Below are 14,851 nucleotides of genomic sequence, written 5' to 3'. Positions count from 1 at the left end.
AGAGAGTGTAGTACTTAGTACCCCTCTTTCTATGTCAGATTTGTAGGGATCAGTCAAAAGTGTGGTCTTTTTTTGAATAAAATCCCTAACTTGAAAAAAACGAAAGAGGTCTCTATTAGGTAACTCGTACTTCCGTACTAACTGATCGAAGGGCATCATTACATCTCCCACAAATAAATCACCCATGCAAGATATACCCCTAGCTGCCCAACGTTTAAATCCTGAATCTATCATTCCCGGTTGAAAACCCGGCATACCCACTAAAGGTGTAAGCAAAGATGTTTTGCCAATATTACCTTTCCTCTGCCAAATTGCCCTCCATGCTTTAACAGTATTGATGACTATTGGGTTATGCCAATATTCCCTAACTGTCCTCACCTTGTCCAAAAACAGCAAGGGGGCACCTTGCCTGGGAGGCTTTGTTGTCTAGCCATATTGAAAGAGGGTCCCCACAAACCCAATCACTTACGTAGATCAAGAGCGAGCTTAATTGTAATTTTTAATGTCCAGAAGGTCTACTCCTCCCAATCTGTGAGGCAACTGCAGTTTGGCTAATTTAATGAGGGGCCGTTTACGGTGCCAGATAAAGGAGATGAACCAACCGTTCAGTCTCCTGAGTGTTTGTTTATTGAAAATCAGGGGAGCATCTGTATAGGGAATAGCAAACGAGGGAGAATATTCATCTTAATAAGCGCTATCCGACCCAACCATGAGACTGGAAGTGCCTCCCATCTTTGGCGATCTTGTTTAATTTTCCCAAATAATTGAGTAAAATTGACTTTGAACACCCAGAACTGGAGTAATGAATATGCCCAAATACACAAACCCCCCCTGTAACAACCTAAATGGGAATCTATTGTCACTCTGAAGAGCCAACTCTTTCCTAAGACCACCCATAGGCATAGCCTCTGATTTAGCAAAATTAATATTATACCCTGAAAAAGCGCCAAACACATGAATGCATTATATCAGGCAAGGCACTGACACTGCTGGATTTGTCAAGAAAATTAGAACATCATCTGCATACAGTGAGATCTTATGTAATTTTGACCCCACTTCTGGAGCTGATATATTGGGATCCCCACGAATGGCCTCTGCCAACGGTTCAATCACCAACGTAAAAAGTAATGGTGAAAGGGGACAGCCCTGCCGGCAGCCCCTAGAAATATTAAAATTGCTTGATCGTACCCCGTTGGTAATGACTGCCGCGAGAGGTACACAGTAGAGAACCTTGACCCATCTTATGAAAAGTTCGCTCAGACCAAACCGGTCTAGAGTATAGAAAAGGTACGGCTACTCAACTTGGTCAAATGCTTTCTCTGCATCTAAAGAAATCACCAATCCCTGTATTGACTGTTGTTGACACGCTTGAATTACATTAAGCAGCCTCCTAACATTATTGGTGGATCTGTGACCCTTTATGAAGCCCGTCTGATCCTCTTTAATAATAGAGGGTAACACAGTCTCCAGCCTTAACATGAGAGCCTTAGAGAAGATCTTAAAGTCCACATTTAAGAGCAAGATGGGCCTGTATGAAGCACAGTCTTCTGGGTCCTTCCCTTTTTTAAGGATAAGTGAAATATTGGCCTCTCTCAGGGATGGTGGGAGATAATCATAACAGTATGAATCATTAAACATATTCAGCATCGGACCTGACAGTATACTTATAAATTCCTTATATTCACAGGGAAGTGAATTCACTGGGAAGTCCGTCAGGACTGGGCGCCTTTCCACTCTGAAGCTGCCTCACAGCTTCCTGCACTTCTTGCTCTGATAATGGGGCATTGAGAAAGGATTGTTGTTCGAGAGTCACACCCAGGAGCTTCAGATCTCTAAAAAAGGATTCCATTTTGCCCTGCCCCTCCTCACAATTCTCAGACTGATATAACTTAGAGTAGAATCTCTGGGACGCCACATTTTTAGAATCACATGTTAGGTTCACAGACCCTTCCCTAATAGCTGTAATGGTTTGTGGGGCACTTCTCTTTCTGGCAAGGTATGCTAAGTATTTGCCTGGCTTGTTACCAGGCTCGTATAACCTTTGCTTTGCAAAAGCCAGCTCCTTCTTTGCCGTCTGTGTGAGCACGGAATTTAGTGCAGACCGCAGTGCCATAATCCTCTGTAGTTTGACCAACAAGGGTCTGTCAAAATAGGCCTTCTCTGCTGCTTTCAACCGTGCTTCAAGGAGACATTGCTGCTCACCCTTCTGCCACTTCCTACTGGTAAAATATGAAATAACTAACCCCCTAGCATAAGCTTTGGCAGTTTCCCAGAGAACACATGAGCTATCAACTGAGCCTATGTTGATGTCTAGGAATGTCCAAAATTCCCTAGAGAAATACTCCACAAACTTACTGCCCATGAAAAGAAAGGGGTCCATTCGCCAGTACCTTGAATCCACTGTAACATCCTTAATCTTAACCATGAGGTACACTGCACCATGATCAGAGATGGCAATATTACCAATCATACAGATGCCACCAGATCCAGGGTTACCGCAGGGGTCAGAAAAAAAATCAATCCTCGTGTGCCATCTGTGCGGATTGGAGAAAAACGTAAAATCCCTACCTGTAGGGTGGAGACACCTCCAGGCATCCACTAACCCTAATTCCCCACACAAACCCAGTAACTGTTTAGTTTGTGCAGAGCGTATCGAGGGACCTTTAGGCAACCTGTCTACTGTGGCGTCCATGAGGCAGTTAAAATCTCCCCCTATAATGATGTGCCGAGACTTGAGACTTATCAATTTAGAAAAAGCATCTACCAAGAATTTAAGAGGATGAGCTGGGGGACAATAAACATTTAAAACATCATATTCTTCCCCATCTATCAGGGCTTTAAGAATTACAAACCTCCCGTATGTGCCTTTAACACATTCCAACAATTTAAATGAGAGATTTTTCCAATATAGCCACTCCCCTACTTCTGGTATTAAATGATGAAAAATAAACTCGGTCAAAGCCATTCTGCTGTAATTTCAGATGCTCCTTGTCATCCAAATGTGTCTCCTGTAACAAAGCAATATCCACCTTCTCCTTTCTAAGACTCAAGAGTACCTTCTTCCTCTTAATTGGTGAGTGACTTCCCTTGATATTCCAGGTACACCATTTAATCAAATCATTAGCCATAATCTTCTGCAATTACATTTAAATTCCAGAGAGGAGGAACCTGAACCACAAATTTCTGAGCCTTAGTGTCGCATGGTCTACCAAATATAAAAACTACATAAACTAAAACCACTACATTTAACAAGCATACAAAATATTAAAAATAAAAAAACAACAAAAACAAGAAAACAAACCAACATATAAAGCGCCAATAGCTCTGAGTGGGGGAACTTACTCCCTCCCCAGAGGGGGCAATTACCCATTCCGAACTGCTCATAAATAGGCATCTAACCATCTCAACCACCTTCACTTCTCCCAGCTAGAGCTGCATTGCAAGCACAAGCTAAAAAGAATAAACACCCCATAGAATATCAATATGAATAAAAAAAACATTCTTTTATAAAAAAAGGGGGAATAAATACCCCACCCATCCTTTGGTATGTCCTAACTTAGAAATTTAAAATGTACATCTTAACCACCGCCAGAAATAGTTTGAACCAAATTATAATCAATAGAGGAAAAAAAAGGGAAAAATAAAGCTCCAACCGGATTTCCTCCATTTCTTTTACAGAATGATAAACGCATACCCAAGCAACAATATTTATACATATTACAATTGCTTAAATTAGGTTAGTTTGTCCACAAAGTCTGTTGCCTTCTCTGATGTCAAAGCGATGCATGGATCCATCTAAGGTGATCCAAAGCACTGCCGGATATCTCTGGGAGTACTGAATCCCAAGCTCCCTCAGTCTTCTCTTGACACCATCATACGATTTTCGTTTCTGGATCACCGCCACTGAAGAGTCCTGAAAAACATGATCTTAGACTCCTCGTAAATTCGGGCCCTTGGATCCTTCCCTTGGAGTCTGGAAGCCTCCATGATTCTCTCCTTATCCCGGTAATGATGGAACCGCACCAGGAAAGGACGAGGGCATTGACCCAGACTCGACCTCCGTGCTGCAACCTGGTGAGCCCTCTCTATCTTCAATCCTCTCATGCCAGCCTCCAAGTCAAGGAATTTCGGAAGCCAATCTTCAACAAATTCCGCAGGCCGCTCACCTTCCTTACCCTCAGGCAGACCAATGTTCTAAATATTTTTTCTCCTGCCCCTGCTTTCAAGATCATCCACTTGGTCACGCAAATTACGAACCTGCGTCTTCAGGGCTTGGATCTCATCCTTGAATGAACTGGCATCAGCTTCCACCACTGTGACCCTGTGCTCCACCTCATCCGTCCTCTTTTCCAGGTCTCCCAGCTGCTGCTCATGCTTCTGCAGCATGAGAGAGACTGGAGCCAGCTTTTCTTCAATCTGTTTCCCCAGCATCTCGTGAGATTTCGAGAGCTGGTTCACCAGGCCCTGGAGAGTAATCGGCTCCGAGGCTGCTGCAGGCTGAGCTGCAGACTAGGCCTTGGATGCTCCTCCTCCATTTTTAGGCATTTCTGGACAGCTGAAAATACAGATAAGTCAATTTTTAAATGTTTCTTGGGGCTCCACAATCTTTCCAACGCCCCAAGAAATCCTGATGACCTGGGTTGGGCGGGTTAAAGGACTGTCCTGCTCCTACTGCGATGCAAAGCTCTGCAGTGTGATCTTCTTAGATCGCCGCCATCTTAGATCTCCCCCTTCCTCTTTTTAAAAAAGTTGTTTTTACCTCCTCCAACAAATTTGTTAATTATTTTCTAATATATAAGTGTACATGGATCAGATGGTTGTACAGACTGAGTTCAATCTACAAATTTATATTACCTACTTCAGTTCCAAGTTTATTTAATGGTTCATTACCTGAAAATTATCATTGAACGTCGTAACTTCTACATTCATTCATCCTTTCCCATTCTCTTAAAGATTTGGAATATCCTATCCCATGCAGATTTGCAGTTGTTCTATAATTCTGAGGCATTTAAACTTAAAGTTAACATTTTACTATCAGCATTTTGGTTCACCTTGTCATCTAACCTACATTTTCATGTAGGTTTTGGGAAGAGGCAAATTGAGTCATGCTGACTAACTACATTTCAAAGCAAATCAACAAATCTATGCGGTTGATAGTATCTTGGAAAATAATTCTAGAAAGTTTTTCATTAACCTGCTCAGACAGATGGGACTTGAGATAGGGACACAACTGCACCACAAGACCCTCACTAAACACAATCAGTGGGACAGAGTCGAGAGTGTGGTGCTGGAAAAGCACAGCAGGTCAGGCAGCATCCAAGGAGCAGGGGAATCAACATTTCAGGCATAAGCCCTTCATCAGGAATGGATCAGTAGGAGATATTGTTTTGTTATGTTAATTGGTATTCTAGGTGAAGATCATTTCCATCCTGACCATTTGGCCACCAAAATCTGTCAGTGAAAACTTTGACAAAGTTGTGAAGTAAAATGTTAAAATGACACAAACTAAACTTTATCAGGAAAGAAAAAAAAGTCAACTTACTGATGTCATTTCCTGATAAGTCAAGGTACTGCGCAGAATTCAAAGATTTTTGAGATGATGTTTTCAATAGCTGTCAGAGAAAAAGTAAACTGGTAGATATGGCAAATCAGCACATTTCAGAAATAGTCAACAAGTGTGGAACTGGAAAATTACAGCAGGTCAGGCAGCATCCAAGGAGCAGGAGACATCTCGGCAATAGACTGTTCCAATTGTTTCGCACTGGTATCAGAATGCTTCCGAGCTAACATTTCATTTCTTGACCATTGTAACATCACAATTCTAGACCAGGGGATGAGTGGCACTCTTTGCTGTCAGTGAAGTTGATCACTATTGAGACCAGCTGAAACCAAGAAACCCCTAGCCCTTCTAAGCAATGTGAGCGATTAAGTAAGATCAGACAAGAGCAAAATGATTGAACAGTAATTTCTTCTTTCAGGTGAAAGGATTTTTTTTACAGATATGTGAAACCTTAACTGTACAAAGACATATTACCACCGAGCTCAGAATGAGGATTGAGAATGGGGCCTTCCTTGTCTGTACTTCTCAGCTCCCCTATGGAGCTATTCATCCAGAAAAGGTGCACTGTACATGTTTATGAAGAATAAAAAAAGAGGATGGAATGGCTCTGCATATATATGTTACAGACTTGAAAATAAACAGCCACTTCTGGACCCAGAATGGTTAAATATTTTGAAATATTTAGTGAGGAAGCAGAATTGAAGATAGGTGGGGCTATGATTTGACAAAGATAATACTTACTCCCGATAAAATATAGCAGAGTAGGATGCTCCAGCTGGAGCTCATCCATTCTGCCCATCCTTTGCTTCTTTTCCTCCACCCTTTCCTCCCTGCTGTGGTTTTCTTCTCCTCCCCTGTCTTCTGTCTTCTCAGACTCTTGGTCTCCAACTCCCAGCCCCTGAATCAGGGTCTCAGGTGGCGGCCCAAATCAGGGACACCAGTGACCAGGGTAAGGAGTGGGGTCACCAGTGACCAGAGTACAGAGTGGGGTCACCAGTGACCAGGGTAAGGAGTGGGGTCACCAGTGACCAGAGTACAGAGTGGGGTCACCAGTGACCAGGGTAAGGAGTGGGGTCACCAGTGACCAGAGTACAGAGTGGGGTCACCAGTGACCAGGGTAAGGAGTGGGGGCACCAGTGACCAGAATAAGGAGTGGGGGCATCAGCGACCAGGATCCAGAATGAGGACACCAGTGACCAGAATAAGGGGTGGGGGCACCAGTGACCAGAGTAAGGAGTGGGGGCACCAGTGATCAGGGTAAGGATTGGGGTCACCAATGATCAGGGTATGGAGTGGGGGCACCAGCGACCAGGCTAAGGAGCGGAGTCACCAGCGACCACGGTAAGGAGTGGGGACACCAGTGACCAGTGTCCAGAGTGGGGTCACCAGTGACCAGGGTCTGGAGCGGGGTCACCAGTTACCAGGGTAAGGAGTGGGGTCACCAATGACCAGGGTCCAGAGCGGGGGCACTGATGACCAGGGTATGGAGAGGGAGCACCAGTGACCAGGGTTTGGAACGGGGACACTGATGACCAGGGTCTGGAGCAGGGGTAGCAGTGACCATGGTCCATAGCCAGGGCACCAGCAACCATTGGCCCAGTGCGGAGCAGGGGGAGCAGCTCAGTACAGAATGTGATGACAGCCAGTGGTCAAACCATGTGGAGGCCACCTGCTCTGGTCTGGTGCAGACAGCCCTTAGAATGAGACTCGATGTTGTCTTTTTAACTTTGCTTCTTGTTTTCTGACCTATGGCTATACTGTGTTAGAGTGGTGCTGGAAAAACACAGCAGTTCAGGCAGCATCCGAGGAGCAGGAAAATTGATGTTTCAGGCAAAAGCCCTTCATCAGGTATAGATATTGGGTATAGCTGTGATGTAACTTTTTTTCTTCATTTCTGTATTCTGTAACTAAGGATTGTATCTTGGTACAGTTCATTCTCTATAATGTTTGTTTTGTTAACGAGAATTTGCTGTAATGCAATTGAGGAATGGGGACACTGTTTCTAAAGCAAAAACTTTTAAAGCGTGTAACACAATTACATCGCCAATTCTTTAAGCTCCGTTTCTAAAGTGTGAGTTTTCTATAATGCGGACTTGCACAACAGCACAACCATCGCGTTATACAAGAACAACCTGTACTCTGTCCCTAAGATGTTGCTGTGTGATGGTGCAGAAGGAAGACATTCAGCCCTCATGACTGGGCTGACTCTCTGCTACAGCCAAATGATCAGTTACTTTTGGAGACTTTAACTGAGGTAAAACTTATGGCCAGGACTGTGGGAAAGCTAGCTTACTTTGATTTTAATAGCGCCAACAGACTTTCAACTGAGATGGAAATTGAAGTCTTTATATAATGTTTGACCTGAAATGTGCACCTCCAACAACATAACATACCAACAATACTGTTTTGAAATGCCAGTCAATATTGATTTAGACCAGCCGATCGGGATTGAAGTGCCTATTTCTAACCATGATCAGACAAAAAAAATTAAACACTTACCTTGCAATGATTTTTCTGAGGGACCGTCCAGTGGAGTATCACTGAGAATCCACAGAACAGATATCCTTGGAGGAATCAGCACAGAGAATGCGTGGATGAAGCCACTCTCCACTTTTATGACATTAGTTGCTCAATGCCAGTACTCAAAGAATTCAAACAGCCCAAAGCTTCTTTGAAAAGTTTGTGTTTGTGCAAATAAGTGAGTAAGGGGGTAAGGTGAGTATGCGAACATGTTTGGTAGGTAAGTGGGTAAGGGGGCGCGTTGACAACTGGCTGGAAGGATAGTAGGTAGGTTGCATAGCTGATGGTTGTTGTATATGGATCTGAAATCTGAAAGACTCTGAAATGTTTTAACATTGAGGAATGCTATAAGCACTGCCCACTACAATGATGTCAATTGTCCAAATGGACAGAACGGCCTAGGGTCTTGAAGAAGGGTGAACTAACTAACATCTGCTCCTCCCCAAGCCTCAATGTGACTTGAGTTGCTAACATGCAAGAGACTCTTCCAGTTAAAGAGGAAGTGGGTTTTCTCTGCCACAACAGACCAACCAGGACCTCTAAGGTCGTGATTACTACCTTCATCATGAGTGGCAACTCATACAGTGCAGTGAGTTGGCATGCCCACACAACATGGCAGGCAGCAGTGGGAATTTAATATGTAGCTCACAGCACATGGTGAGCAGCAATCTATGATTTTCCAACTCTACTTTAAATCCCCAGCTCATACAGTCAGCAGCTGGGAAAAGCTGAAAATATAAGAATTCCACAGAAGTAAGCCCCCTCACCCAGCAGCAATCCTCAAGCGAGGAAGAATACTCCAGTGAATGGTGAAAGTATTTCAGACATGAGAAGAGAATAAGTAACTCCAAAATAATCTGTCTGCATTGTGAGGTGGTGGGATTGGTACCATGTGGAGTTCAACAGCAAACAAACTGACATCGAAGGCTTCGCAGTTAAAGCTTGAAATCCCCGGAGGGTTAGGGAAAAGTTTAAATCCAGGCTGGAAAAGTGCAAAGTTACAAATTTCTTACAGCTTAGATTGAATGTTGCCACCATACCAAGCAGTTATTATTAGGCACTGTAAGAGAGCTTGCAATGAAGCTGAGGTCACAGTTCCAGGTACATCACAAAGTGAGTAAAGTGATAACACGGGGAGATTAGTAGCCAAGACAGACTTGGTCTAACGGGGTCATAAAGTTTGTGAAACTTTGTTCAGGCTTTGAAAAGAGAGGGAGAACCTTCATGATAGCTTCAATAAAGGCATTTATTTGAGCTGTGAGGAGCAGAAATAATCCAGTAAAGTGTGATTAAAGCAGGAATCATTAAATAAAGCTGTTAAGAAAGCAGAAATCATTTGTGAGGACAGCAGAGATTCATGGAGTGAAAAAGAGGAAATATTTCCCATCTGACTGTGATGGGCAAGAATCCTCTATGTTAGTCACAAGAGGCAGGAATGCTGCACATTAGCTGCAAGCAGGTGGGAAACCTTTGTTTCAGTCACAAAATTGTGGAAAAACTTATTTGTAGCAAAGAGATGCAGAATTTCTATAACCGTAAAATAAAAGGCTTTTGAATAAGCAAAATGTATTGCTCTGACTCAAATGGGAGCACTGGTAATCAAGGCCCACTACTCCTCAAGTCATTCCAAAAGTATAAATGTCTAAACGAACCATCAAGATGGTTAAACTGATTTTCTTTCACTGTTAACTTCATTGTTAAATGACTCACACCAAGTTTCATCAATATTTATTCTTTAACAAGCAGCAAAATGGGTGATTAATTAGTCCTACGCTAACTAAGACTACATCCCTTTTAAACTCAAACAGACACATTCACCCACAGACAGGATTTACAGCTCTGCAGAAATTGTATTTAAAAAAGGTAAATGCACTCATTCTGCAATGGCTAGTGAAACAAGGGATAATGTTTGATAAAACAAAGAACTGTGGATGCTGAAAATCTGAAACAAGAACAGAAATTGCTGGAGAAACGTCCTGATTTCTGAAGAATGGTCACTGGACTTGAAACGTAAAGTAAAGTTTGATTAGTCCTCTCAGAAGCTTTTGTGAATGAAACTGAATCTCTGACAGGCCAATGGAAAATTTTTCACACAAAGTTTTGTTCTGGATAGAAACCCAGTTAGATCTAGGCCTTTGAACATACAGCTTAATCTTTTAAGGTTGGCAAAGGTAGACCAAGTAATTAGGAGTGGAACTTTTTAAAAAACACAGGAAAAAGACAGCGAGTGTGCTGTGGCTTTTTTTACTTGTTATTGCAGCTATCCAAAATGCTGTTACTTTTTTTGCTGCCCTTCCCTATATGGTCAGCACAGAAATCTAACCTAGGGTTGCTTAGCAACCATCAGCTGCCATAGTTTCCTCCAAACATTTCAACATATTCAAGTCTTTTCTACATAGTTCACGGACATAAGCACACAATCTCAACAGTACAATCACATTGTGAAGATATAGTATCACAAACAATATTGACCAGAAATCATAATTCCAGCAATGAGCCAAAATGACATAGATTTGGATATGTTGGAGAAAACAATTTCTAAGATATTGAATAGTTTCCAAGTTACTAAATCAGAAGCTGAATAAGTAAATATAATTCTATACACAATTGGGAGTACAGCTAATGACATTATAACTTACCAAGGGATAAAAAAGAGACTTTAGATGAAGTACCAAAAACCTTTGACAAATGCATTGAATCTCAGCGCTAATAAAATTATTCAAAAAGTAAGAAAAAGAATTTGGCATTCAGGGAAATTCATAGATGATTTCTTTAATGATCTCTACAGATTGGTAGAGAAATCAGACTGTGGTGACTTCAGAATGCAATAGAGATAGAATCGGTGTAGGAATTGCAATGCTCTTTGTCAGACATATTACAGACCAAAGAAGATCTTTCTCTAGAGAATGTCTTTCAGATAGTAAGTGAAGTAGAAATACAGAAGCAACAAAATCATTCCATGAAGAAGATCAACCTTGACACAGGAGATCAGCAGAGTCCATTTAATTCTAAAGCTACAAAACCGCAAAACCACAAACAACACATATATGAAAACTGTACAGTGAGTAGGACACACACCAGGCACTGGAAATCCATATCAAGTCTGTGGAGTAAAGAAACTGCACAAGCAGAGACAGTGCCCAACTACTAAAAGTGAGTGCTTTATCTGTCACACATTATGTCACTTTCAGAAAATGTGCAGAAGTAGGACACAAGTTCAGAAAAGTAGAAGGTCAAATAATGGTTTGGAACCCACACAAAGTGGTTAATGAGGTGGAATAGTAGACAACAGAATTAAAAATGTCAAGTATTCCTAGGGTAAATAAGTGATCCAGGTCTTACATTTTGGTCAGCTCATATTTATTCAATGGTCAACTCACAAATTTTGAGTTAGATACCAAAGCAAATGCCATTATGTTATCAAGTAGTGAGACATGGTTGAGAACATATTACCCACTGCCAAAGACAGAACAAATACATGATCCAGGAATCATAGCGCTTGAGTTTAAAGGTATGCTACAAGCAACTCTTCAACATCATATAGTAGAAAGCCGACATAGATGTCACAATCAAGATTGCTCAATACTGAATATAGTATTAAATGAAGAAACATACTAACACTTATGTCTCTATATATCCAGAAAGATTCAGTATCCCTTAATGAAAGAAATCACGATGCAATTTGCAGAGATAACAAGAATGCACATCATTTTCTTGGTGGCCAAATCAGCCGAGTGGTGCTCAGGCATGATTACGGTATCCAAGCCTAACTTTATTACTCAAACTTTACTTGGTGGGCAGCACAGTGGCACAGTGGTTAGCACTGCTGCCTCACAGTGCCAGAGACCCGGGTTCAATTCCTGCCTCAGGCGACTGACTGTGTGGAGTTTGCACATTCTCCCCGTGTCTGAGTGGGTTTCCTCCGGGTGCTCCGGTTTCCTCCCATAGTCCAAAAATGTGCAGGTTAGGTGAATTGGCCAGGCTAAATTGCCCATAGTGTTAGGCGAAGGGGTAAATGTAGGAGAATGGGTCTGGGTGGGTTGCGCTTCGGCGGGTCGGTGTGGACTTGTTGGGCCGAAGGGCCTGTTTCCACACTGTAAGTAATCTAATCTAAATGTACGTACAACTCAACAAGGTGGAGGCAAGAGAATTGCAACCTATGTCTAAAGTTGATGAGAGCTATCCAAAAGCATTATCCAAAAATAGAGTTTCCACAAAACCTGATGCAAATAGTGAGTTCCAATAGGTGTCATTTGATGACCAACCAAGATTGCTTATCAGGTGAAAGTGAAGACTGCAAATATGAAGAGTCAGTCAAAAAGTGTGGCACTGAAAAGCACAGCAGGTCAGGCAGCATCTGAGGAGCAGGAGAGTCAACATTTCAGGTGTAAGCCTTTCATCAGGAGTGAGCATAACTCCATTTGGGGGATTTTGAATCATTAGATGATCATTTGAGATCATCGTTGCCCCAAAGAATTACAATGAACTGTGCCAATATTTTACAAGACCTTCACAGAGGTTGATGCCACATGGATGACATACTGATCCATGGGAAACAGTTGAAAAGCAAGATTAGAGAGCACATGCAGCTTTAAGACACTTACAAGCAGGAAGGCTCACCATTAAAGACAAGGGTGAATTCGCCTAGGAATCAATTCAGTTTTTGGGACACTGAAGATAGAATGATGGATTCCCAGAAGACTAAATCCATTATGGAGCTCCTCACTCTAAGTCTGTCCAGAATCTTCAAAGGTTCTGAGAAATACTAAACCAGTTATTGCAATTTTGCCTCACTTGGGCAACTACTACAGAACCCTTGTAACAATTCTCAAGAAAAAGCAGGGATAGTGTAGGAATCTGTATGTAGAGGCTTTTAAAAGGTTTAAGGATATGACATCCCAAATTGGCTTAGTTCACTAAAATTTGTCTTTTTCAACCATAATAGTTGCAATACAGCATTAAATGAAGAAAGATACTAAATGCTTATGTCTCAATATATCCAGAAAGATTCAGAATCCCTTAATGTGTCAGCTACAGTATTGGGAGCTATGATCTTCCTGGATCAACCAGATGGGTATCACAACCCCGTGTATTATAGAAACAGAAGAAAGGAACAGGAGTAGGCCATTTGACCCCTCGATCCTGCTCTTCCATTCAAAATGACCACGGCTCATCAATATCCTAATCCTGCCACAAGAGCTAAATCTACCTCCATCTTGAAAACACAAAGTTTTATCCTGACCATTTTCTCTGGTAGTGAATTCGATTGGTTCACTATTCTCTAGGAGAAGAAATTTCTTATCATCTCAGTCCTAAAAGATTTACCCTTCATGCTTAAACTATGACTCTGGTTCTGATTCTTCCACGATTGGGAACATCCTGCATCTAATCTGTCTAGTCCATTAGAATTTTATAGGTTTCCATGAGATACCCCTCATTCTTCTAAGTTCTAATTAATATAATCTTAACCAACTCAATTTCTCCTTATACGTCAGGCCTGCCGTCTCATGCATCAATCTGTTAGACCTTCACTGGACTCCCTCTATAGCAAAAACATCCTTCCTCAGAAAAGGAGACCAAAACTGCGCACAATATTCCAGGTGTATCCTCACCAATGTCCTGTAAATTGTAGCAAGGCATCCTTGTTCCTGCACATGAAGGCCAACACACAGTTTACCTTCCTGACTGCCTGCATGCTTACTTTCAGTAAGGGGTACACAAGGACACTCAGATCCCATTGAAGATTCCTCTCTCCTAATATGCAGCCATTCAAATAATAATCTACCTTCCTATTTTTTGTACCAAAGTACCTTGCATTTGTCCACATTATACTGCATCTGCCATGCATTTCCCACTCAATCAGCCTGTCCAAATCACACTACAACATCTCTACATCCACCTCACAGCTCACCTTTTCACCTTTATCCATTACAATTATTATCAGACATAGAAACACAAGACTGAAATGGAGGCTTTCCCAGTTACCTCGATTTGTGGAGAATCCCCAGTTGCCATTGTTAAGTTGTCTTTTTGAGGCACTACATCCTTAGAGTGTAGGTACATCCACAGTACTGTGAGGAAGGGAGTTTGAGGATTTTGATGTAGTGACCTGGAGGGAAGGCCTGAATCAATGCTACCGGGTGTATTTTCATTCATTTCATGATTTTGCAGTGGTTGGAAAAGCTCTCCAGAGTGAGGGTCAGCAGCCCACCAAGTAGGACATTGAACTTACTCAGAAAATCAAATTAGGCATTCAGTCCACAGCAGTCAAACACATTGCTCTGGGTTTAGAGTCACATTTCAGCCAGACTTGGTATGATCCTGAAGGATATTAGTGAACCAAATGCATTTTTACAATTCATGGCCGCCATTACTGAAACTAGCTCTTCATTCGAGTTATTCATTGAGTTTAAATTCCATATGAACCCAAATCCCCACAGCTTAAAGCCTGGGCCTTTAGATTTCTTGGCTCCTGACATTATCACTAACCCACTACATCCCCCTTACTTAACCTTGCAAGTGTGAAATCACTTGTGTCTTTATCATCATTTCTTTCTTGGTACTTCTCCATTGCCTGGCCTCTCCACTCATGACCATAGAGTCATAGAGTCAGACCCTTCGGTCCAACTTGTCCCATTTGCCAGCACTTGGCTCGTATCCCTCTAAATCCTTCCTATTCATATACCCATCCAAATGCCTTACAATTGTATCGGCCTCCACCACTTCCTCTGGCAGCTCATTCCATACATGTACCACCCTCTCAGTGAAAAA

General features: G+C 42.1%; 1 protein-coding gene across 1 annotated transcript in view; it reads right to left on the bottom strand.

Moving 5' to 3' along the window:
- LOC122554277 (uncharacterized) overlaps nucleotides 1-14,851 on the bottom strand; it is a 260,968-nt gene that overhangs the window by 116,163 nt on the left and 129,954 nt on the right. Inside the window, exon 5 of the mRNA XM_087990318.1 lies at nucleotides 5,543-5,612. Coding sequence (XP_087846444.1) covers nucleotides 5,543-5,612 — 70 coding nt within the window. The remainder of the gene's footprint in view (nucleotides 1-5,542; nucleotides 5,613-14,851) is intronic.

The sequence above is a fragment of the Chiloscyllium plagiosum genome, unplaced genomic scaffold (genome assembly GCF_037043375.1).
Source record: "Chiloscyllium plagiosum isolate Xiang-an unplaced genomic scaffold, Cpla_swu_hap1 HiC_scaffold_9, whole genome shotgun sequence".
NCBI lineage: Eukaryota > Metazoa > Chordata > Chondrichthyes > Orectolobiformes > Hemiscylliidae > Chiloscyllium > Chiloscyllium plagiosum.
This window is presented reverse-complemented; position numbering and strand designations above follow the sequence as displayed.